General features: G+C 48.3%; 1 protein-coding gene across 2 annotated transcripts in view; it reads left to right on the top strand.

Annotated features, from left to right (window-relative positions):
• The window catches only part of SAP30BP (SAP30 binding protein), a 574,361-nt gene that overhangs the window by 77,274 nt on the left and 472,249 nt on the right, over window positions 1–24,838 (top strand). For both annotated transcript variants that reach the window (XM_069654762.1, XM_069654761.1), the window contains exon 2: window positions 621–775. In XM_069654762.1, the coding sequence (XP_069510863.1) occupies window positions 621–775 (155 nt within the window). The remainder of the gene's footprint in view (window positions 1–620; window positions 776–24,838) is intronic.

Genomic DNA, 24,838 nt, shown 5'->3' with positions numbered 1-24,838 from the left:
AAGTCATAAGGTCATTTTTTTGAATGATTAAACAAGAAAAATGTGAGTGTCTAAATGTAGAAACAAAGCACGAGCCACCAGCAAACTAATTGAGCACACGGATAGGGATTCATGTGTCTAGTACTAGGAAAAGGGACAATCGCATGTATTGAAGTTGTAGGTCTTGCTGGTGTGACAGTTATTTTTGTATAACTGTTATTTGTATACAGATGGATGAAAACATTCCACACAGACCTAGGAAACCTCCACATTGATGTGCATGATGAATGTCTGAGGCCTGTTGCAAGAAAGGCCATGCATAAGGACCTTTTTATTTATTTTTTAATGGTTTGAGATGTGCTTCAGAGAAGGGGAAATGACCATGAGATTGGCCCTCAGCAAGTGCTGCCTGAGAAACGGAGAGATTCTGTTTAGAAGACATCTGTGTGGGAGGGTGGGAGCTGATTGGCTGCTACTGCTGTTTTCAGCAAATGTGACCAATTTTAGCCAGAGCTGCTCTCAAGAGTGCAACCATTCCTTCAGATCTCATGTTGCATGAATTGGCGAGAACATCATGTGAGATGGGGGGAGGGGGCGGTCTTTGCCATTCTCCTATAATGTTTCTTTATTTTTTTTGTTAGTGGTTCTAGAAGAGAAGGGATTCCTGGTGTCTGAAACCTACACAGAAGAAAAAGTAGGCTTGGTGTCTGAGGCATACGGCGAAGATGATATCTCCAAGCTGGAGGGAGATGAGGAAAGAGGGGATGATGAAGAGGATGAGGCCAGCAGGCAATCGGTAAATTCAGTGTTTGTTTCTGTATCTGAAATACCACCAACTGAGTTTTTAGCTAGCTATGTATTACAAAACACACCCAGGGTACATAGTAAGCACACTGGTCCCTGATTCTCTCAGTATCTCACACACTGGATCCCTTTTTTCAGAAAAGGAAACCTCTGCTTCAAAGGTAATGCCTAAAAGGAAGTATAAGGTTTTTGCATCGTAAATTTGGGGTATTCTCCGTTTCCATGCCTATTTCATCACTTCCTCCTTAGCCCCATCCCACTTCCCAGACATATGTTTTTGTGTTAATCTGATATGTGCTTTCCTGTGTGACTACTGGAGTTATTAAAAGCAAGGGTAAAGATTATTCAGTTTGAGTAAAGGTTGTGGAATGGTTGTGGGGTTTATTATCGGTCACTATTGTATTCGCAGGTTTTATCACAGTTTAAATTTCTTGTGTTTTTATAGTTTGTCTTGCCCACATTTCGGCATTTCTCGCCCGTTCCGCTAAGTAATGTTCATGCTCCTATGTCCCATCCCATTTCTCTATAATTGTGTGGGTTGCCACCCATTGGGTTGGGACTGGAACAATTTACTGCACAGCAAAGAATTCCATCAAATCTGATTGGTAGAGTATATGTGCATTTGTGCATGCATGCAGAGATGCCGACCAGAGCCACGCCCGCCAGTCCTTTTCTCTGCGCCACACAGGGCAGAGCTTGGGTGCTTCTCTCCTTAATGCTTCATTTTCTTATTCTTGCATCCTTTTAATCTTTTTCTGTTCGTAGAATACTATGCCTTCCTCCAGCCCCCTAGTGGCTCTTCGGGTTCCAGTTGTCTATACCAGGAAAGGCTGGCTTTATGGTCTTGTTTTTGTGCAGCCAGTCCATGCCACAGGTCCCCATTCACTCTGCTTGGAACCGAAACATCAGTGGGACCACTGCTGCGACACCTTGTTGGTCACTTCCACATGCTCCCTAGATGTTGCCAGCGCTTGGAGGAGAATTACTTGACAACCCCACAACATTTTCAAGAGTTCCTAGAGGTGAAAAAGCAGCAGTAGGTGAATGATTTTCTTTTCTCTAGGGCACACCAGCCCAGAGACTTCTTTCCTGGGGTCTCCATGTCCGGGAGGATTCCTGTTGATCCTTTGCTTACTGGAGGATACCCAGCCAGCGGTTAAAACCAGATGGAATCCTGAGGTTACCCACAACGGGGCTATGTCTGCTTTCAAGTACTTGGGCTCCTTCCTCCAAGGCGACTGTGACAGAGAAGTGTTCTAGCAAGGCTGATGTTCCTGACAAGGCGCACAAGAACTGTGGCAACAAGGAATGTAGAGACTGTTCAAGTTGTGCTGTGATGATTGCTATAAACTCTTATTCAAAAGACAGATAAACCTATCTGTCCTTAACTGTGTGATTTCCCTGCCTAAACTAAAGAAACTCTGGTGCTCGTCAGGAAGTTTAAGTCCAAATACAAAGGCACTGCCCCTGTCAAAAAGGCTCCTATGCGATCGCCATCACTATAGCAAAAATGAATAAAGTTCTAGTTCTGCTCGTGACCCAGGAGAATGACTTCTCCTGGATGTAAAGTGTCCCAAAGACGTCTAGTTGTCAAAAAATAAAAGTTAGACTTTTCTGATCTAAAACAAAACGTCTCTACGGGATCCCCATGGGGCTAGGAGAAGGCCTCCCTTCCCTAGCTGGTTCCCCATTTTTCTTTAGTGTTCTTAGCAAAACTTGTAATTCCTTTACAGAGGTTTTTATGTTTTCGACTTTCTTTATATTCTTTCTTCTACCCCCCACTGGGACAACAGATATGTTCCCTGAGTGCCGCTCCACTCTCCTGTGCCACACCTTTGAGGAGCTGACCAGGGAATTGTGGTTCAAAATGATTTGTGACTTTCTTGGTTTCTTCACATTTACAGTGTCAAATATTCTCGATTCCCTGATGTTACCAGGTGGCTTTCTAAAAGGAAGCGTTCGATCCTCAGCTTTTCAAAAGAGAAGACAATGGTTTCCTTCTTGTTTCAAAAGGGAGTGTTGACTGTGGATTGGAAGGACTGGACTCTTTACAGGATCTGGTGTTGACCAACCGTAAGCTTGGAATAGCCTTTTGATGGAGGGTGATTGGTTTTTGCTCTATAGACCAGCCATAGATGATTCTGGTGTGTCTCTATTTCCCACGTTTTTTAGGATGTTTAGTCTTTCTCGATGATTGTCCTTGAAAGTCCCCTCAAGAACTCTGTTCCTGCCAGTGATGCTCCAGAAGACTCTTGGAAGGGTTTCGGTTCCTTCGGCTGAGTTTGAGAAGATAACCTCTCAAATAACTTTTCGGGGAGTTGGGGTTTGGAGTTTTAAAGACCGACTGAGGTGCGTGTTCTCTGTTAGTTTACTGTTCTTTATACTTGTTTGCTTAGTTAAGTTCTTCATCCTAGCTTGGCGTTGCCTGTTTTCGGTCAAGTCACTTAGGTTTCCCTCGGCTCCCTCCCAGACTTTTAACAACTCCTGTTACCTCGTTTTGGAGTCCGGATGCTTCACCGTTTCCACCTGGGGGTTTGTGACGATATATGGTTTTTCTCTCATTGGGCACTCGTCACCTGGGCCCTGTACTGCAGGTTGTTCGGATGTTCGTAATCGACCGTCCCTTCCGTATGGGTTGTTCAAGCACCGCTACTCTGGATGCTTCTCAAGCCCATTTCTGCAACTTTGTGAAAGGCTGGGGTTAGTAGTATCAGCGCAGTTGTCGGACCACACAGTCCACCCACTACAGATCTCGCCACCACCACCCAATCTCCGTCCTTCTGTTAGGCCAGTTTTTGGCTGACTGGTGCAATGCTTTCCAGGCATCTCTCAAACGCAAATGACGTACATTTGTTTTGCTTTGACGCTGTGCTGATTCTCCCCTTTCTCTACCTTACTCTTGGCCACTAGGTTTCATTTGTATGCTGTTTGGTGTTCTGCCTCTGTGTGGGACGCCTTCTTCTTTCTGCTTCCACTACTGCCAACACCTAGTCGGCCTGCAAGACGTTCTCATACGTTCTCTTGAACCACACTGTAAAGGTCCAGAAGTCGGAGTCGGACACAAGGGTGGCATGCTTTTTGGATAAAGACTTTTACTAAAGGAAAGTGGGTTGGAAAAATACCTCTGTCCCTAAACTAAGAGGTGTTTCCATGCCTCTAAAGAAACTAATGAAAATTTCAGGTCCGAAAACTGAGTTCATCCCTGTCATGTCCAAAGAAAATCTATTTCTGACCCTAACATTAATATACTACTATAACTATGCAAGTAATGTCTTTACTTCAAATAAACAGTGTTCTTGGTGTTCTCAGTAAACAGAAAAGTCTCCAGGCTTGCTGGTAATAAAGTAATGCAAAAACAATGTTCCAAAATGGCCAGTTCTAAAATTAGGGGGATGCACCTTTCCTCTAGGTTTATTATCCTTCCAAGAAACTGTTTAGTACACAAACTATTATCTAGTTATTCCCAGGCTTTTTTTTAACTTGAGTTAAGCATTTTTAAGAGAACCAGACATTTTCTGTATAACAAACAATTTCCAGATTAACTCACTAACAGTCTAGATCTCCCTCTCCTACCCCCCCCTCATCTCCCCTCCCCCTGCCAACCCCTCGTTTCACAACTTTTTGTTCAGTGGTGCAATATGTCTCTGACAATGTCTCAGGTCTGAAGGTCATCCTATTGACTGTGCATAGCCACCCCCCCCCCCCCCCATCTCATCACATTCTTCCCCATGTCACTGCGTGGATCCATTGGGTTAGTCTACTTGGCTGCTTTCATCCAGCCCCCATTTAAGCAGTGGGGCTGACCGCTCGGCCTGAAGTTCCTCCATTCTATCATTCACCATCACCGTGAGCTTTTTTTTTTTCTCCAATTTTATTTTCATTTTCAAGATATGGTTACAAATACTACACTAACTTCATGGCAGTTTCAACAATTATATGATCTTGTGTTTAAGATACTCTTCTCCGGTTAGTTATTTCTAGTGTCCGAGGATAAGCTTCCGGTTAGAACCGTTTCGTTTTAGAGTTTAACCATCCCCCAACTTTGTGTCCCCCTCCCCCCCCACCCCCTTTCCCACCCTATCCCCCCCACGGTATAGTTCAGTATCTGCGTTCTTTGAGTCTGCAGTGTTCATGAAATATTCCATCACAGGTATAGGTTTGTCCTAGTTGGACTCTTGTTCTCTTTTCCAGCACCTTGTGTTCTCAGGCTAAGATTGATTTTAATAGGGTTGTTCTGAAGTGTTGGGCTTACCTGTCCTTAACAAACTCCATGAATGGGTCCCATGTTGCCAAGAATTTCTGATATGTGCCTTCTTTCAGTGCACCCACCTTTTCCATTGCTAGTACATTCCAAATATTAACCCACCAGCATGCCGTTATGGGGCCTTCTGCGTTTTTCCACCTTTGTTCTAGTCATCCTTGCTGCCATTAATAGTTGGGTGATGAGCGAGGCAGTATTACCTGTTGCTGCATAGATCCCCTCCACCACAGTCTCCAGCAACACCACTTTTGGCTAAAGGGGGAGGAGTTTCCCTGTAATTTCTTTAATGTTTCCCAGGACCTCCTTCCAGAATATCTTTGCTTTGGGGCAGTCCCACCACATGTGGAATAGCCTATGTGGTGTCCGATACCTGGTAGCATGGTAGCATAGTTTGTAGGCTGTTTCTATAGTTGCAGTGCATCTGGATGTCTTTTGCACCCTCCTCCAAATCTATTCCCATTCGTTCTGCGTAATGGGGGCACCCAGATTTCTCTCGCAATTGTCTTTGTATGCGAGTTGGTCCCCCATTTGAGCTTTATCTAACAATTTGTATATTCCGGATAGTGCTCCTCTCGTCCCTCCCTCCTGCAGGGTCAGTTCCACTCTCAATGGGGGGTGGCCGCATGCATGACCACCTTCTGGGCTTTCCAGTGTCTTGATTTGTAAATACCTGTAACAGTCTTTCTCTCCCATTCCGAATGCTTTTTTGCATTCCTCAAATGTGAGGGGGTTTCCTGCCTGGTAAAACTCCGTGAGGTGGAGTGTCTGTGCTTGCCCCCAACTGTCTCAGAATCTACTTCTCATCCCGGGGGTGAAATCATAATTGTGTCAATGGGGTAAATGGGGCCAGGCCCGGTGTAATGTGGTGCCTGCGGAGCACTTTGTCTCAGCCCCTCAGTGATACTCGAGTGGTTTCCATTAAGTGTCCCGCTGCTCCCCTAACCTGTTCTTGTAGTGCATATAGCGTGCTCGGGGGATAGTAGTTGCTCCTTGCTCGATTCCCACCCATCCTTTCAGCCTGTTACCTCCCATCCACTTCAACATGGGTTCCACTTATGCAGCTAATATATATCTGCCAATATCGGGGACCCTCAGACCTCCCAGGATGGGTGGTCTTGTCAATATGTTCTTCTTTGAAGGATGTTATTTCCCTTTGTAGTGCCTTGATTATCTTGGAGGAGGACCCTCTACTGGAAGGGAGCTCGCCACGTATAGGAGGTGGTGTAGTATTGTCATCTTGCGGAAATGCGTGCAACGCTGTGAGCTTTTCCATAACTATCATACTATGTACTTTCCCTTCTCAAAATTCTTTCGAGAGGGAGCGTGTCCTTTTTCCACCAGGGGGCTATTGCCAATCCCTGCTTTTAACATGGCTTCCCACATCTTGGGAAGTCTATTCTGCTCTGTCTTTTTGCAGGCGCCCTACTAGCATCTGCAGAGGGACTTGGTCTAACCCTATCCCTGTTACCTCTTGGAACCAATTCCTGCACCTCTTGCCAGAAAATCTGCACCTTGGGGCACCACCACCACATATGTGCCAGGGTCCCCCGACTAACACACCCCCGGGGGAGAAGTAGGGGGATACTCCTTTAAACATTTTAGACAATTTCTCCGGGTCTCTGTGCCATCCCATTAATAGTTTAAAGTTTTGTTCAATCGTACAGTTAAATAACCCACCTTGGAAGACCTCCCTATATATTTGTGCCATTCCTCCTCTGAGATCTCTTAGCCCACCAGCTCCGCCCAGTACCTCCTTAAAATATTGCCTCTCCTGCAAGCAGGTACTATTCATCGCTTTGTACAGTTTGGGCAGTTTTCCCTTCCGCGATACCGACTGATCCAGGACCTTTTCCACTGGTGTTAATGCTCTAGCACCCCCTTCCTGCCATTTGGGATCCGTCAGTATACCCTTAATTCAGAGGTAATCAAAGATTGTGATTGAGTTGCCTCCCAATGTGTCTCACACCTTATCCCATTTCTTAAAGCCCCCGCTCTCAAAGTTTTCCCACCCTTTTCAGAACTGCATCCAACCACCTCTGTGAATGTGCAAATCCCTGGCACCCCAACTCGAACGGAGGCCCCCACAATGAGGACATCAGAGAGGGTCAAGATGTGTACCCACATGTTCCAATTGAATCCCTGCAAACTGACCAAAAACAATAATCTTGGCGGCGCCCAGAAGGAGTCCATAACCTTCAGAGGATGGGCCACCATATCCTCTAAATAGGTCCAGCATGTCCTCAAGTCCTCCCTCATGTGTTTTAACATCTCTCTGATTTGAGCTGCCTGATAGTACCTGCGGATATCCAGGAACCCGAATCCCCCGCCCGTCCCTTGGCAGGGTTAGTGTTGCCATTTTTACTATCAGGATCTTATTCCCCCATATTAACCTACAGAGGTCTCCTGTGCCGTCTCGGAAAAACTTGTTTGGGAGAGGACTATGAATAGCCGTAAACAAATATAACAACCTGGGGAGAACATTCATTTTTATAGAGGGCATCCTTCCATACCAGGTCAGGATCAGTGGTACCCATCTCTTCAAGTCGGCCGGGAGTTGTGTGCAGAAGGGATTGTAATTAGCCTCCACCAAGTCCCCCAAGTACCTGGTCACCCGTATGCCCAGGTATCGGATGCTTTTCTGGCTGACCTTCATACCCAGATAACTAATTTTTGTATCAAAGAACAGGTTCTGTGCTAGAAATGGCAGGATAGCAGATTTCTCCACGTTAATTTTGAGCCCCGAAAGTAGACCAAACTTGGCTATCTGGGCCATTAGGGCTCGGAGGGAGACCCAGACATTTGTAAGGTAGGCCAATACATCATCCGCAAACAATGAGATTTTGCATTCAAGTTCTCCCTCCACAATACCCTGATCTGTTTATTCATTGGTATTGCAATTGCTAGCTGCTCCATTGAAGGGCATACAGCAGCGGGGAGAGGGGACATCCCTGCCTGGTGCTTCTCTTGAGTGCAAAGGCTTCCGTATATCCCCTGTTTATCCACACCCTCGGCCTGTTGTATAGTTCTGCCACCCATTTCAGGAAATGTATTCCCATAACTCCACCCCCTCCCTCCTCCAAGTACCTTAATCATGAAGGGCCAGTCAACCCCATCAATGGCCTTTTCGGAGTCCAACGTCAATAGGCATGCGTCCAGGCCTCCCGTTTGTGCCTCAAGGATGAGGTTGATTGGCTTCCTAATGTTGTCTGACCCTTGCCTTCCCTTGATAAATCCCCTCTGGTCTCTGTGAACGAGTAGCGTCCTACTCCCGTCCAGTTGTGTTCCCAGGATTTTTGCCAGCATCTTCACATCTCCGTTGAGGAGGGAGATGGGCCTATAGGAGGAGCATCGGGTTTGATCCCTTCCTTTGGGATCGCTACTATAACTACTTCCATCATCGTGGGGGGGGAGAGAAGGGGCTCACCCCTCCATACACGCATTGAATACCTTCGCTAAACGTGGAGCCAGCAGAGTTCTGAACAGCTTATATTATCATGAATCCATCCTCCCCCTGGGCAGATCCAGCTTTCATTCCCGTAATTGCCTTCAGGACTACCTCCCTGGTTATGGGGTTTTCGAGCGTGTGATGCTGAAAATGCATCGGAGGGATCGGGCCTCCGTATCCTTGTCCTTTACTGCTTTTTATCGTGTGTTCTGTCATGTTTTCCGCACAGGAGTTCATGTGGGACTGCTGGCGGTGCAGCTCTTTCTTTTGGTTTGTTGAACGGACCGGTGGGATACCCTTATGGCACCCATGGGTGGGGGTACAACCCTGTGCCCCTAGCGTATGTTTTTGGGCACCTGTGGGTGGCCCGCAGAGCAGGGTATGGGCTGATGGCAGCTCCATGCTGAATTTGACAGGTGCGCGGAGTATCCTCCATTTTGGGATACCCAGGCCCTGTCATTGGGATCGGTTGATTCCTGATGGAAAACAAGATGGCCCCTGTGGCCTCTTGCTTTCTATACCCCAATACCTTGTTTTCCCAAAGTCCTGGAAAGCCCTGACTCTGTCCCTTCCCCCTGACTGGCTGTTGGGTGGAAATGCCGTATATGATGGTGTTGTGAAGGCCAGGCCAGACTAGTTGGAGCCTTCCCGGTGATGTATGTTGTGGGTACCTCCTGTGGGTGGGACCTGGGTGAATGGACTGTGTGACGAATATGCATTCTGTGTTGTGGGTGTCTAGTATCTGGTGGTTGACACAATGACTGAGACAACCCTGCCCGAAAACCGGTATGAATGCAGCTTGGAGTGTTGAATGGCTCGATACTTGTCCCAATACACATAACTTGTGACTGTCTGGAGAGAAGTGAATGGCCTGAATACCTTGTGTGCCTGATTGACTGCCGGCCTGCCTGAATGCCCGTAGTCGTGATTGGATGCTTGAGTGTGACCCAGCCGAATGAATGGGAGATCAACAGTATATCTGGGGACCTCTCACTGCTAGGAATCGTGTTCAGAAGCTGAAGTCCACTACGACGAATAACTGGAGTAACTGACGCTTGACCTTGAAATCCCCACTGGACGAGAAGGAGTGCTGTGGCTCTCCCTTGCAATCTGAAAGCTGCTGTGTTTCCAAGGACTGACCCAGAGAGGACCTGGTAAGGCGCCCTCTTCCCGAGCTATGAGGGACCATCGTGCACAGCTGATCTTTGCCAACGCTCCCTGGTAGAAAGACCTTCGACAGGCTGTCGACCCGATACGCGGACTGCTGCGGAACTCCCAGGAGAAGCACCCGGACTGTTGTCCGCCACTGTCGACGACCGCTGTCGCCGACCGGAGCCGCCGTGCTACTGTTTGCCTAAGAACTTTAATCGATCATCGGACGCTCTCGTCTGCATCGTCATCCGCTTGTCTCCCGCTGGAGAAGGTCCGACCGCTGACGCGCCGAGGAGCATCCACCGGTGGGTTTCCCGCCACTTAAAGACTGCAGAGACGCCGACGACTCGACGCTCTTGCTGGGCCACAGTTCTTCATCATCTCTTTGCGGTCCAGAACTGTCGTCACCAAGGTGCCCCGCACGCCTCTTCCTTGCAGGACACAACGCTCTGTCGTCGACGAGCACCGCTAGGAACGAAGCTGCCACTTCCCTGCCGTAGTTCATCCTGTTCACCGTCGGACGTTCGACGACCCGTGACTCCTTCCTTAAAGGGAGGGCACTCAAGAAGTGCCGTCGATTCCCCGACACCGAACGCCAAGTTCCCCGACACCTCTCGAAGATCTGTGGCTCCCGCCTGAAAGGGAGGCCCTCAAGAAGGATCGGTCGACGCATCGTCGGAGAACTCTACTCCACCATGTACATTGGGGGGGTGGGGGGGTAAAAACCTTAATAGGATGAAGTGAGACTATTGAACATATGGACTGGGCTTGTGCAATATATCTTATTTTACAGGTTGACTAGGTGGGGGGGAGATCTCCACACACAGCTGTGTCTAGGGTATGGGGCCAGTATTCTGCCTGCTGTTTCAAACTTCTTGCGTTCCTTCCTATCTCTATTGCTGGTTCCCTCGTTATTAATCTGTATGACATTTTAACCGTACAGTTGATGCACTTTAATGAGATTTGATAACATTGGTGGTACCACTTTAGAATTGTATATATTTATCATTATTGACTTCCGAGTACAAAGTGCGTTATTGTGATCGTGTACATACCTTTGAATATTATATAAAGACTGTGTTTTCAGTAATACAGTGTGTGGACATTCCTTTGTGGGGGTTCGGGGACTACACTGTACTTCAGAAACAGCCTGCATCACCTCCTGAGGAGCTAGGCCTTGATTGCTCGTCCATTGCTACCTTATAGAGATTCTTGGCTGGGGTCCGCTGTCCCTCTCCTCTACCATATAGAGAGCGGAAGTACAGACACCCCCTAACAGTCTTTACAGAGCGGATTGGGTCCTCCAACGTATCCGTCCATACGCTATCCTCGAGGGCCTCCGTCGAGCCGACATCAACGGATGTTAGAAGTAGGATGCACGACGCCCGTAGCCTCAGTTCCGTTTTTTCCGCAAACGTGTTAGCTTCGGAGATCTCGGCGCGCCTCGGTTCTTCTGAGTTCTAGTCTTTTGGTTCTTCGAACCTGTTAGTTTGTGAAGATTTCCATGATGTCTTCGTCTTCTTCTACCCCGCGACCAGGTTTCAAGAAGTGTCGGGACTGCGGTTCCAAGATGTCCCTGACGGACCCGCACGACGCCTGCCTCTGGTGCCTCTGTGAGGACCACGCCACGGACGATTGTGACGAGTGCCAGTCATTAACATTGAAAGCCTTGCGGGAGCGTAAGAAGAAGCTTTCTGTTGGTAAGGTGGCCAAGCCCCGGAAGTCAAAATCCACTGGGCTTCCGACTGACGATTCGAGGGGTGACTCTCTGCATCGTCGGCGTAAGTCCAAGGGGTTTCGGTCCCGGAGTGGGTACCGCCATTCCTCTGCCTCTTCGAGGCACTCCCGGAAGTGCCGTCACCGGTCGCCTTCCCCGTCCTCGTCCGAGGACTTCGCCCGTCGGCGGGTTGCTTGTCCCAACAAGTATTCCACTCCTGCGGAATGGGATTCATTTCGTAAGGAGATGACGGCGATTTTTCAGTCGCAGGGCTCCGTTCCATCCGCGCCGTCGAAAGATGCCGGCAGGGAACATGCTAGAGACACTGTTCGCACGCCTCCGGGCTCGAGCAATCGTCGCGGTCCTTGGGAACCTTCGAGGTCCCGGTCAGACAAGGTGGATCGCTCTAGCCATGCCCGCTCCAGGTCCCGGTCCTCGACACCCTCGAGACCGTCGAGCCTGTGAGGTCTTCGAAGAAGACGTCGACGCCTTTGGCACCGAGACCATCGATGAACTCTCTCTCGAGACTCCGCCTCCGAGGAAGTCATCGATGCCATTGGCGCCGAGGCTGTCGAAGGACACGCTCGGGGCTCCACCCTAGAGGTCTGTGTCGAAGCCATTGGCACCACGCTCGACGCCGATTCCATCGACGCCTTTCGAGGAGGCTTTATCGGAGGTGCCCCGGAGACAGGTGGAAACTCTGAGAAGTCAGTAAGGCCTGTATTCAAGCCTTTTTCTGTGCCCTCATCCAGGGATTCATTCCAGCCTCTGGATTATATCTGAGGTCGATGAAGGGTTTGATGATTGTATGGTTCCTGAAGAGGTTCCTGACAAATCATGTCTGGTCATAGCCAGCTAGAAGACCTGCGTCAGTCCTTGCACGACGCCAGTGGTCTGGACACCTCTCCGGAGGTTGAGTTCGGTAGGCCTGAGCCTGGCACGCACGCCGAGTCCTCGAGGGACCCTCGAGTTATGTCGAGGGTGATGGAATACTTGGGGTGGTCTGCGCCACCAGTGGATTTTCTGCAGGATGACCTGATGGATATCCTTGACCAAGGTCCTCCAATTGACCCGGTACTACCATTCCATATGGCCTTGCAAAGAAGAGTGGCAGCGGCTTGGACTGCACCGGAGAGTCTCCCGGCAGTGAGCAAGTCTTTGTCGAAAAAATACTGTCCAGCCAGTAGCGTCCCTAGCTACTTAACTACGCACCCCACTCTGGAGAGTTTGGTGGTGCAGGCGGCTGCGGCCCCAGCAAAACAGGCATCGTACCATACCATCCCTCCTGATAGGGACGACAAAAGTTTTGATGGCTGGGTGAAGAAAGTGTTTTCTTCAGGGGGTATGGCTTCACAGGCAGCCAACTCCGTGTGTGCCTTGGCACGTTTCACTCATACTCTGTGGAATTGTCTCTTTGGCGGCTGAACATATTCCTGAAGGGGAGGAATGGGATGGCTTTCTTGCTCTTGTTCAGGATGGCAAGGATGCCATGTGGGAATCAGTTCAGTCGAGTCTGGACATGGCAGATTGCGTCAGCCGGTCCATGGCGGCGAGCACCGTAATACGCAGATTTGCGTGGTTGCAGAAGTCAGGGTTTGCTCCTGATGTACAAGCCTGGCTTCTCAACATGCCCTTTGATATTGAACATCTTTTTGGCAGCAAGGCTGACGAGAGCCTTGAGAGGTTGCAGACCTCCAAAGCTGCAGCAAAGTCGTTGAGCGCTGCAGTTCACCAACCTCCGCCTTTTCGTCCTAGGGGACAGCAATGATGGGGATGTTCCTTTCGATATTACTCATCCTTTGGTAGATCGAGGGGAGCTGCAAGTCAAAGGGGCCACCATAGGAGTACCGCTCGGGCAGTTGCCTCTTTACCCTCAGACAATGCCGCTTCAGCTCAGTCATGAGGCCATGTCCCATGGTTCGCCAGTTGGTGGGGGGGGGGGCTGGCGCAGCTTCTTGTAGAATGGCGTGCCATTACTTCAGATGTGTGGGTTCTGGAGTTCATAGCCCACGGCTACTGTCTTCCATTCCGGCAGAGGCCTCACGACAATCCACCAGGGAATCTCTTTGTAGAGTCCGGATCTGCTCTTTGCGCAGGAAATAAAATCCTTGCTGGAGAAATGTGCCATAGAACTGGTGCCTGTAGCGGAGAGGAGCAAGGGATGGTATTCCCCATATTTTTTGATTTCGGAGAAAGACGGCGGATTGAGACCCCAGGAAGGACAAGTTCAAGATAGTTACTCTCTCTCAAGTCCTCCAGGCCCTTCAACTTCAGGATTGGTTGGTGTCCCTCAACCTCAAGGACGCTTACTTTCATGTGCCGATCCATCCCAAGCACAAGAAGTACCTGAGGTTCGCGGTTGGCGACTCGCACTTTCAGTTTCGGGTCCTGCCGTTGGGATTGACCTCCGCCCCGAGGGTTTTCACCAAGCTCATGGTGGTGGTGCCAGCATCTCTCGCGAAAAGGGGATTCATGTCTACCCCTACCTGGATGATTGGTTGATCAGGGCGCACTCTCCTGAGCAAGTCCTGGATCATCTGTCCGTCACCTGCCACTCCCTTCACAGGCTGGGCTTCTCCCTTAACAGTCCCACTTGACACCAACTCAGGGGCTCCAGTACATCGGAGCAGTGCTCGACACGTCCCTGGGGCAGTGTTTCCCTCCCCAGATGAGGGCTCTTCACATTCAGCAGATGGTGCACAAGTTTCAACATGCCCATAGTCTCCCGGCATTAGAATTTTTGAGGTTGCTCGGCCTCATGGCATCCTGCATTCTTCTGGTGCCAGAGGCCAGGTTGCGGATGAGATCTATGCAATGGGCTCTCAAGATGCATTGGTCACAGTCCTCTGGCAGGATGTGGGACCCCATTCAGATGCCGCCCTCGGTCGCCCAGGATCTTCTGTGGTGGGCCGTCGAAGGCAATCTGATGAGGGGGGCTCCATTTTGGCTACCCTGGCCGGAGGTGACGATCGTGATGGACGCATCCCTCACAGGATGGGGAGCTCATGCCAACGAGTTGACAGCAGTCGTTGGTCTCGGTCGGAGTCCAGGCGCCATATCAATCTTGTGGAGCTGAGGACCGTCGGGCTTGCCCTGAAGGCTTTTCTCCCGACTGTGCGAGGAAAGAATGTCCTGGTTCTGATGGACAACAGTGGCCATGCACTACCTCAACAAAAAGGGGGGGGGCAGGGTCCCTTCCTCTGTGCAGGGAGGCAATGCAGCTCTGGTTCTGGGCCATCCAGCAGGAAATTTCGATCTCGGCAGTTCATCTGGCCGGAGACGGAAATGAGACGGCGGACGCTCTGAGCAGGCAGAGCGTGATCTCGCACGAGTGGGAGCTGGCTCAGGAGATTCTCCTGGCGATCTTCGCCCTTTGGGGTACCCCACAAGTGGATCTCTTCGCCTCCAGTGTCAACCGGAAGTGTGAAAGGTCCTGCTTTCGGGAATTTCCTCCAAGAGGAGCATTAGGGAGCGCGTTTGTGGTGGAGTGGTCCTTCCTACTACTGTATGTGTTTCCTCCAGTCCCCGTCATTCCGCAAGTGCTCCGAAGGTTCGGTTCCCGGATGATCCTCATTGCTGCGGCATGGGCCTGGAGAACGTGGTACCTGGACCTTCTCGACTTGTCCATCTGCCCTCCACGTCGTCTTCCCTACCGAGACGATCTGCTCTCACCGGAGGGGGCGGTCAGGTTCTCCATCCAGAGGTCAGATCCCTCAACCTTCACACTTGGCTTCTGAAAGGTTGAGGTATGAGGATTGGGACCTCCCTGAAGACGTGATGGAGGTGTTGCTCTCGGCCAGACGGCCTGCAACAAAGTCCCTGTACCATTGCCGTTGGAGAAAGTTCTGCGACTGATGCAGGGTTAAGAATGTGGATCCTTTTACATGTGACATTCCTGTGTTTGTCTTTTTTGCTTTTGTTAGCCCACAAGGGCCTGCAAGTGGGTACCGTTAAAGGTTATCTGGCGGCGCTGTCCATATTTAAGCGCTCGTCTGAGGAGTCTTCTTATTTCAAAATTCCTTTTAATTTCTCAGTTTCTGAAAGGGCTTGCTAATGTGTTTTCACCGTCACCTTTCCAGGTGCCCAGTTGGGATTTGAACCTTGTTCTAAAATTCCTAATGAGTGCTCCATTTGAGCCTTTACATTCTTGTCCTTTAAGACTGTTAACCCGTAAAACTGTATTTTTAGTTGTGGTTACTTCTGCTCGCAGAGTGAGTGAGTTGCAGGCACTTTTTGTTAAGCCACCCTTCAGTGTTTCATAAGGACAGGGTTGTCGTTAGGGTTCGTCCTTCCTTTCTTCCGAAGTGGTGTCAGAATTTCATTTACGCCAGAAGGTCATTCTTCCGGCATTTTATCCCCCTCTGCATCCTGGTAAGGAAGAGGAGAGGCTTCATAGGTTGGATCCTAGGAGAGCTTTAAGTTTCTACATTTCACGCATGTCCCGGGTCAGAATGGACGATCAACTGTTTATAGTTTACGCTGGAAGACGGTTGGGACAAGCTGTTATTAAGCAGACTTTGTCTAGATGGATTATCTTGGCAATTTCTGAATGTTACCGCTTGTCGGGTAAGGACCTTCTAGTAGGCTTACGGGCCCATTCTACTAGGGGTATGGCTGCCTCTACTGCTCTGCAGAGGGTTGTTCCTATTCGTAACATCTGTGAAGCAGCCACATGGGCTTCGGTCCATACCTTTGTAAGACACTATTCCCTAGATTCTATCCATGGGCAGGATCTTGCCTTTGGCAAGGCGGTCCTTTACTCTGCAATTTAATTGGGCATTCTAAATTTCTAAATCCAAAATCTTTTCCCTCCTCCATACGTTGGTACTGCTTTGGGAGGCTGTCATAGATATGGAATACGTCGGAGGACCCAATCCCCTCGAAGAACAAGTTACTCTCTTACCTGGTAACGTTCTTTCGATGGAATGGTCTGACTACGCATTCCAGATCGCTCCCTCCCTACCTGCCCCGCTACAGAATTTCTTATGCGATTGCAGCTTACGTTTCGGCAAGGCTTTCTGTGGTCATACTGGCAGACGATTGGTGCCACACATTCTGGGAAAAAAACTACAACTGAGGCTACGGGCGTTGTGCGTCCTACTTGTAACATCCGGTGACGTCGGCTCGACGGAGGCCCTCAAGGACGCGTATCGACGTCATCAATGCAGGACATTGACGCTGACAATTTTCCGAAGCAGCACAGCTGTGGGATTACCTGTCATAGATATGGAATACGTCGTCGGACCATCCCATCGAAAGAACGTTACCAGGTAAGAGAGTAACTTGTTCTTCTATTTGGTAGCCTTTTCAAGAACTCCTCTATTTGGATCTCCTCCCATGCTCATTCCGATGTATATAGGGTTCTATCGTATTCTACAAACTCCAACCTTCTGCTCTGGGCGTCATGTATATATCCATCATCCTCCATCCTTATAACCCCGATAGACCTCTTCTTTTTCTCTTCTTTCAGCCTCCATCCCAAGATCCTGATCTCCCTTCTCATGGTATTTCTGTTTCAGGAACAGGAGGTTTTTTCTGTTTCCTGAGTTAGCATCGCTTTCAATTGGGTCTTGTACTTTTGAAGCTCTTTCGCCTTGGCGGGTGACAAATATTGTCACTGGATGCCTCCTGGTTGGAACTCCTCTATTACCTGCTGAGTTTAACCTGCTTCTCCTCCCTCTTTTTCTCTGAGCCTATTCTCATCAGGGTCCCACGTATGGTTGCCTTGAAACTGTCCCAGACCGATTGGATTCCCACCTCTCCTGTATCGTTAAATAGGAGGAATTCCTTGATTCCCCCTAAGCAGCTCCTGTTGCACCACTTTGTCTTTAAGCAGGAAGTCCTTGCATCTCCAGTTTCCCCTGAGGCATTCACCGTTCCCCCATGTCTACTGTGATCCCAACCATATCGTGATCCGACCACCTGTGTTACTTGGGACTGCAACACCTGGTCGCTCAGGCACTTGTTCACCAGGTTCAAGTCTATTTGCAAAAAGGAATCGTGGGCTGCTGAGTAGAAAGTGAATGGCATATCCCCTGCTGCCACCGGGAGGAGGGAGTCCTACAGACTAAGTACCTCATTAACCCCTTTTTAAGTCGTTCAGATTCACTTATACTTGATTTACTCATTCGCTCACCCCATCCTCTTGCGATCCCTGCTGAGGGTCCAACACCATGTTAAAATCTCCTCCCACCACCAATTGGCCTTCAGCAAATTGAATTAGTTTATCTCGGACTTTCTCCCAAAACTCACATTGTTGCACATTTGGGGCGTATATTGAACGGATTGTGAACTTGAACCCTTGCAAGAGACCCTTTGCGAACATGGCAGAGCCATTGGTTGAACTGGGGTATAATATTCCCTGTTACTAATTTGGTCGGGAGGTTGGGAATCATGGCCACCACAAAGTTATTTTCTTCCTAAAATGGTAATGGGAGTTTGTGCTTGTGGCTATCTCTCATGGGAAAGTGTGGATAAGGCTATTTGTGAAGATCTTCCATTCTTTGCCTATCCGAACTGCTGACCACCCACAAGAACCACTGTGGTCATTCTGTTTGTTGTTGTTTTTTACAAAATATAATAATTTTTGTACAATAATTGTATTGTGAATGAATTGTGATGTTTCTCATGTGTTTTACTTTGTATTTATTGATGTTGTGTATGAATGGGCTTATGTATGGTGTATGGCTGAGGACAAATGTGTGAATGATTCAAGAGTATGAATTTTATGGAATTATGATGTGTTTTTAAACAATTTTTCTTCTATGTTAATTGTTTGAGTGCAAAATAAAACTGATTAAACTCGCATAACAAGAAATGTATTAGGTTTAATAAAATCCTTAATACGAGAATTTCAAACTGTATCCTCTGGATGTTCTTTTCGAGACTAGTATCTCTCAATGTGGCCATGGGCACAGCCTACTCTCTTTCCGTACTCTTCCATCCATGGGGGAAGCAATCCTGCTCTTATAGCTCACCTCTTACTTCCAGTGCCCAATTGTGCCCAAATAGCCTTTCTCTCTAGAACAGCAGGGATTCTAGAAGTGGTTTTGGCCCCAGTGTATAGGAAAACATGAGGCTTCGTCCTATTCTCTTTTCTTCCCTTTTGGGAGATGTTTCTTTGGGTTTTCTTCCCCCTCTGCTATGCTAGCAGCTTCACTGGGTTGGGTAAAAGTGATACTCTCATCAGATAGTTGAGCCCTTGTTTCCTTACCTTGTTCACACAGACTGGGATCTTCTAATGATGGTGTGATGAGATCATCAATTTTATTCAAGGGACAATACCTCACCGGATTACCATATTCCCCACAAGAGAAACATAATTTCTGATCTAAGGGAAGAGATGGGGTGTAGAATAGATAATCTGTTTTTGGTTTCACCTCCTTTTTCCCTGGTGTCGAAACATAGTCCTTGTAAACCATGGAGTAGTGTCCCTGGGGTGGATTATATTTGTTCACCCTGGTCTAAGGGGCCTAGTCCACTGGTAGAAAGACTTGTTTAGATCTTGCCCCATGTATTGAAATTATGGAACTAGAAACTGTCTTGGATTCTGGGGCGCATGACCCACTGGTGGCAGAGGTGAAGTTAATACAGCAACCCTTGGTTCAGAAGTTCCTTCTTTCTCTGGTGGCGAGCTGCCTGACTCTACCACGCCAGTTTTGGCTTCTCTGCTCCCTGCTTCTCGAGAGGTGAAGCCCTCTGGCAACAGTTACCACATCTGCTGCCTTTTTTTCCATTCCCTGTTTGTGCTGTTCAAATTTCCCAGACACAGCTGAGCGCCAGCAAACGTATAGCACTCTCTAGGTTTGCCGTCTCTTCTGCTCCACATTGCTCCTGCCTCCTTCATCCCAGTGTTTTGTGAATGATTGACTTATGGAATTCGGATAAGCATTTTTAAAAGGTTTTGATGGCAACTCCGCTCTGATTGATTTTAACAAGTGCAAAGAGGTTATCTTATCACATTGGCAAATTAGACCAAGGTTGGAAGGTGGTCAGTAAATTGTTTTCCCTGCTCTTTAATAGGCCATACTGGTTTCAGACATGGGGATGTTATTTTCAAGGGAAAATGGGGGGGGGATACCATGTCTCATCTGATGGAGTCACAACATCCTCCCAGAAGCTGTCTCCTCCCTCGTACACCCGCCCCCAGGGTCAAGATCAGGTAGCGGCGTCTGTCCCCATGCCACATGGGAGGAGGTTATAGCCAGGGAATCTGTGATGACTCCAACGTAGTCATCACACAGAACAATTACAAACATGGCATATTATCTTTAAGTGAGTGTTTTGAAACTTTTAGATCCTTTAATATGGGACGAGTTTAAAAAGGGAAACTGGGTTGTGAGGAAATCTAATCCATTCTGCGCTCTCGAAGCGCTTTATCATAACAGAGCTTTGAAGCTTACTGGAGGTTTAGTATGCATAACGCAGCACCCTAGGGCATGTGGATGCTATTTTAACAGGGAAGTACTTGGCCATATACCTTAACAGACATCTAGCATGACTGGGATACCAGAGCAAGTAGTGTCACACAAACATAATTACCCCTCTAAAGTAGCAGTGAACTTGGAAGATATTACAATAAATAAATTGCTTATTGGACTTTAATGGTTTGGAAATCCATTCCCACACCAAGACTCAAAATGTGCGTTCAGTGTTTTGTGTATGAGTGAAATTGAGGTGGCAAGTGACCTTTTATGGCTGACAAGTATCATGCAGCCTCAAAATATTTTACCCCGATTCATACCAAGACAGTTTTTGAGGCTGTATGACGTTTCCCTGTCTGCCGTTTTCACTGAAGCCTGACTTTGGCGCTGCAGGAAAACATTTCCCTACACCACCCACCCACTTTCCAATCACACCACATATGCACCCACCTGCACACGGACACCAACACACAGCTACACAGTCACCCACCTTGCCCAGTCCCTCCTGTATGTGTGGTAAGCTCATACGCTGATTCTTGCAGACTATTGCTGGGGAAATATTTTGGACGAAAGGGGCCAGAATACATTTTTAGTGGGACTGTTACAAAAGATGTTGGACCGATCCTTGCTTTTGCTATTAGATTGATAGTTCAAAACGCAGAAACTCATGTAGCACCATGAATTTATGGGCACCTATCTGGAACAACAAACTAAATCTGTGTTCAAAATCGGTGTCTTGTACTGTTAGTTAAAAGCAGACCGATCAGTACTTGCCAGACGACTTGTTGTAAGGAGATCACTGCATTAAGTAGATTTATGTGGGGCATTAGGGCTCTGGGGTTTTATCTGCTGTACCACGATCACTGTTTAATGGTGATGGATCTATGCATCTTTGCTGGTATAAAAAAGCAAACTGAATGAAATCTCTACGCTGATCCCATCCTCACCACTGCAAAGCAGCAGCAGAAATCGCAGGTTAACCATTCCCGCTGCAGCAATTATAAATACCCCACTTGAAAAAATATTATCAGTTTGAGTTGTCAACCTGGCAGAGGTTTGCACTTTGGATGAGTAAAATCTTTCAGACATGCCAAGGTCTGGCTGAAGCATTCACCCAAAAATGTGAAGAAAATACTAGAGGTATAATGAAATGCACTTCATGTCTGACACATACAAATAAAACTCTTCTATGACTAGGCAAAAAAGAATCCAGTATGCACATATACTACGAAGGAACTTATTGCACACATTAACACCAAAGCTAGCTTTTGTGCCTCCATTTAATAGTCAACTACAAGGTCGTAATATGGACCAAAGATGACCAATCATGGGCAACTATTCCATCGCCCAATAGACCTAGATGGACTGTGTGAGAAAGAGAAATGACTCCCGTTCTCTCTGAAATGCCATGTCCTGCATACTCCATCATGCATTTGATAAGATGGATGTTTGTGGAGAACAGATACAGTCCATCATGTAATGTAAATGTTTAGCAAACAATCTACCTATTACAGATATGCATGTGTTAAGCCAATGGGACTGTTGTGCGATGACCCTCACATGGTCATGAATTTGGCAGACCCCCCGGGTGAATAAGATTTCGTCACTGATGGTCATTCCAATTTTGCATTATTTTACAACCATGTCTCTAATTTCTTTTTTTTAATTTGTTTATTTTTTATTGAAGTTTTTCCACATAACATAGCACGGAAACTTTAACATGAGGGCCCCCCATTGCAGAAGTTATCAAGAAGATGAACACCACTTTGGGAGCTATAGGACCCGCCATATAGTGCCTCAACCTAGTGATGGTAAAGTGCATGCTTTTTGAATCTGGGGCGAGTAAGTTCTGTCCAAGCCAGTCCTTTGGCATAGCGCAGCACACACATGAAATTTAACACACTACGCGGCTATATGATGAGCTATTACAGACACAAGAAAACTTGCAAAAGCTGTAGCAAGCGGAAACTGTTCTGTTTCCAGCCTATCATAAGGCTTACTATTGTCCGTTTTGGATTTCTTGGGTATCGACTGCAATAGCTCCTCCACTATGTCAGACTCCCAAAAGACCTACTCCTTGTCATTCCATGAAACTTTTGCTGGGTAGAGAAGGACCTACCTTAAGTCCCCTAGCTAGAAAGCTTTCTACAGGATGTTCAACCTTTCCCTCCTTTTCACAGTGACCGGTGCTAGGTCAGAGAAGAGCAAAACCTTGTGTGGGTTAGTGTGCATTCCTCTTTGGCTGCACTCGCACTTCTTTCCATCCAAGATATCGAACATTTTAACAATAAGTGTTAGACCCGTTCCCACACCCTGCAGCTTGTTGGGTGCTCTGGGTTTAATGCAGTAACATTTATCTACGTATGTTATGTTATTTCGCATTCATATAGCTCTCTATATATCATTGGTATGACCTCAAAGCGCTGGTAGGTTGAACGCCCTTGGGGACCGTAGTCCAGGTCAGTTGAGAGAGTAGGGTGTTTGGGTGCACCAGTTATGTGTGCAGCTGATGTAATTGCCTGATGGTAGCTGCATCCTAGCATTAGGTGTGGTGGCATTAATATCGGTTTAAGGCCATTTAAGGGCAGTATTGCTGCACACCATGTTTTCAGTTTTAGCAGGATTCAAAAGGATTTGGTTTATTGTCATCCATTGATCAATATGGCGAAGACAGGCTTAAATGTCGGGAAGGGGGTTGGTGCCTGACTTGGGAATTCTTAGGATAATTTTGGTATCGGCGTAATTGTAGTAGGAGATGTTGTGCATGCGGATGATTCATGGTAGAGTGGTCATGTAGAGTTGAACAGGAGGGCAGACAGGCATGCCCCTTGGGGTCCTCCAGTGTTCACCGAGCGTGCAGTTGAGACATAAGGGGAGAGGATGGTTATTTGCTTCCTGTTGCTGAGGAAGGAGGCAGTCCTTTTGAGAGCATTACCACGGATTCCCAGGGAGTGAAGGCGTTCAAGGAGGATTGAGTGATTCACTGTGTCAAAGGCTACAGAGAGATTGATGAGAATCAATGCTGCACAGCCTTCAGAGTCTGCAGTGACCTTGAGATCACCCCAAATCGTTATCGGGGTGGTTTCAGTTCCATGTCGTCGTCTGAAGCCTGATTGTGAAGGGTCGAGGAGGCAGTTGGATTCGACAAAGGAGTTTAGCTGGGAGTACGCAGTCCGGTCAATGAGTTTCGCGAGAAATCTGGTGTTGGAGATCGGTCTGTAATTCCTGGGGCCAAGGGAGGCTTTTTTTAGAAGTGGCTTGACATGTGCTATTTTGAAGGCATCAGGGAAGATGACAGAGGTGATGGATTAATTTAGAATGGCTCTTGCATGTTCTCCTGCGCAGGTACGATTTCTTTCAGGACCGAGGCTAGGCAGGGGTCGAGGGGCGACCCGGAGGGTTTGATGGCTGATAGTTGGTCAAGGAACTAGGGGTTTCAAGGGAAATTGGGCATCAGGGGAAATGGGACCAGGGGGGCTGTAGGAGGAGGGGCAGGTTAAACTCTCCTAATGTGTCCCCAGCATTCATTCTGCATACATCCAATTCCTTGCTCTGACACCTCTGTTACCCTCAGCTTTACCAAAACCCCCTCTGGCCATCCCTAACACCCAAGTACTCTTAAGTACAAATTTAGGACATCACACCTCCACAAAGTGAGTAAAAGTAATTACTCCTACGTCCCATCCCCTTTCCTCCATACTTATGGGACATCTCTTCGTCCTGTGGGACGGGACCGGAGCACTTTGTAAAAAGCATCCAAAAATGTTTTTCAAAAATGTGTCCTTCCTCTCTTTCTTGCGCGGGGCCCGGCACGCAGCCGTAAGCCTGACCACCTTGGCTCCGCCCCGGGCATCGCCCATCAGTCCTTTTCTCTGCTCGTTCGGGACTGGACGCACTTGCATCCTCGGAAGATTTTCTTCCCTTTTTCCTCTCTGGCTCTCGCTAGCGATCGTGTACTAGTCTATGTCGTTCAAACTAGACTTTCCAGATTGTTCATCGTGTCACTGTCGCTTTGCGAGGGCGGATCCCCATCCTCTTTGTTTAGAGTGTTTGGGTCCGGATCACCGTTGGGACTCCTGTTTTTACTGCCACTCCCTTTCGGTCCGGGCACTTCGTCGGTTGGAGCGGTGGGAGGAGGTATTCCGGCGAACTCCTCCATCACATTTTCAGGCGTTCATTGACGAGAAGAGAAAACACCCGGTAAGTTCTTTACTCTTCAGAGCACCCCAGCCGGGGGATACCGTTCCAGGTTCCTCTCGGGCCGGGAGGAGCATTGATCGCTCTGTCACCGGGGATCGCCCTGAGGTACCCGTTGGGCCTAATAATTGGACCAGAGTTTTCTCCGAGGGTCTCCGTAAGGGGCCTGTGGATACCGGAGCCCTCTCCGAGGCCCCTCCTGTGGGGGCTGTTTGTAGACCCAGTTCTACTGAGTCGTGGGATACCGGAGCTCGCTCTGAGGCCTCTGTCGGCTTCCCTCAAAAATAAGACCAGGGTGTGCCCCGAGGCCTTAGTGGGCTTGCTGTCACCGAACGGATGTTCGAGGCCTGCGCGGATAAGGCGGTGTCCGGACGTGGGTCTAAGGTCCCTCTTTCAGAGGCTAAAGCTACCAACATTTCTGAGAGGCCTGACAAGGCCTTACCGTTGAAGGCTGTTTTTCACCGTTCCCGCTCTTGCGGCGACACCAGATCTGTTGAGGGGGCAAAGAAGGAAAGTTCTTCTTTTACCAGCAGTGCCGAGGTCCTTCCTGGGAAGGCTAATTTGGCGGTTGGTATGTCGTAGAAACATTCCAGGCCTCATAGTACCGGCTCTGCCGAGGTTCCTTATGATAAGACTAAAGTTAAGACCCCTGATCCATCGACTGGGACCCCTGCCTCACTTCCTCGCGTGCCGCAGTTCCCCTCAGGCGATGACAAAATGGCGTCTGTTCCCGCCACGACCGCGGCGGCCATTTTGGGTGCTACCCCTACAACTATGCCATCGGCCTCAGGTGTAGGACTTGGTTCCTTGGGTGAACATAGAGTCCTTTGTGCGCATCCTTATCGGCCAGTTTACGATTG

This window comes from Ambystoma mexicanum, chromosome 3q (genome assembly GCF_040938575.1).
Source record: "Ambystoma mexicanum isolate Mex_15411 chromosome 3q, UKY_AmexF1_1, whole genome shotgun sequence".
Taxonomy (NCBI): Eukaryota; Metazoa; Chordata; class Amphibia; order Caudata; family Ambystomatidae; genus Ambystoma; species Ambystoma mexicanum.
The sequence above is the reverse complement of the archived record's forward strand: the minus strand, read 5'-3'. Positions and strand labels throughout refer to the sequence as shown.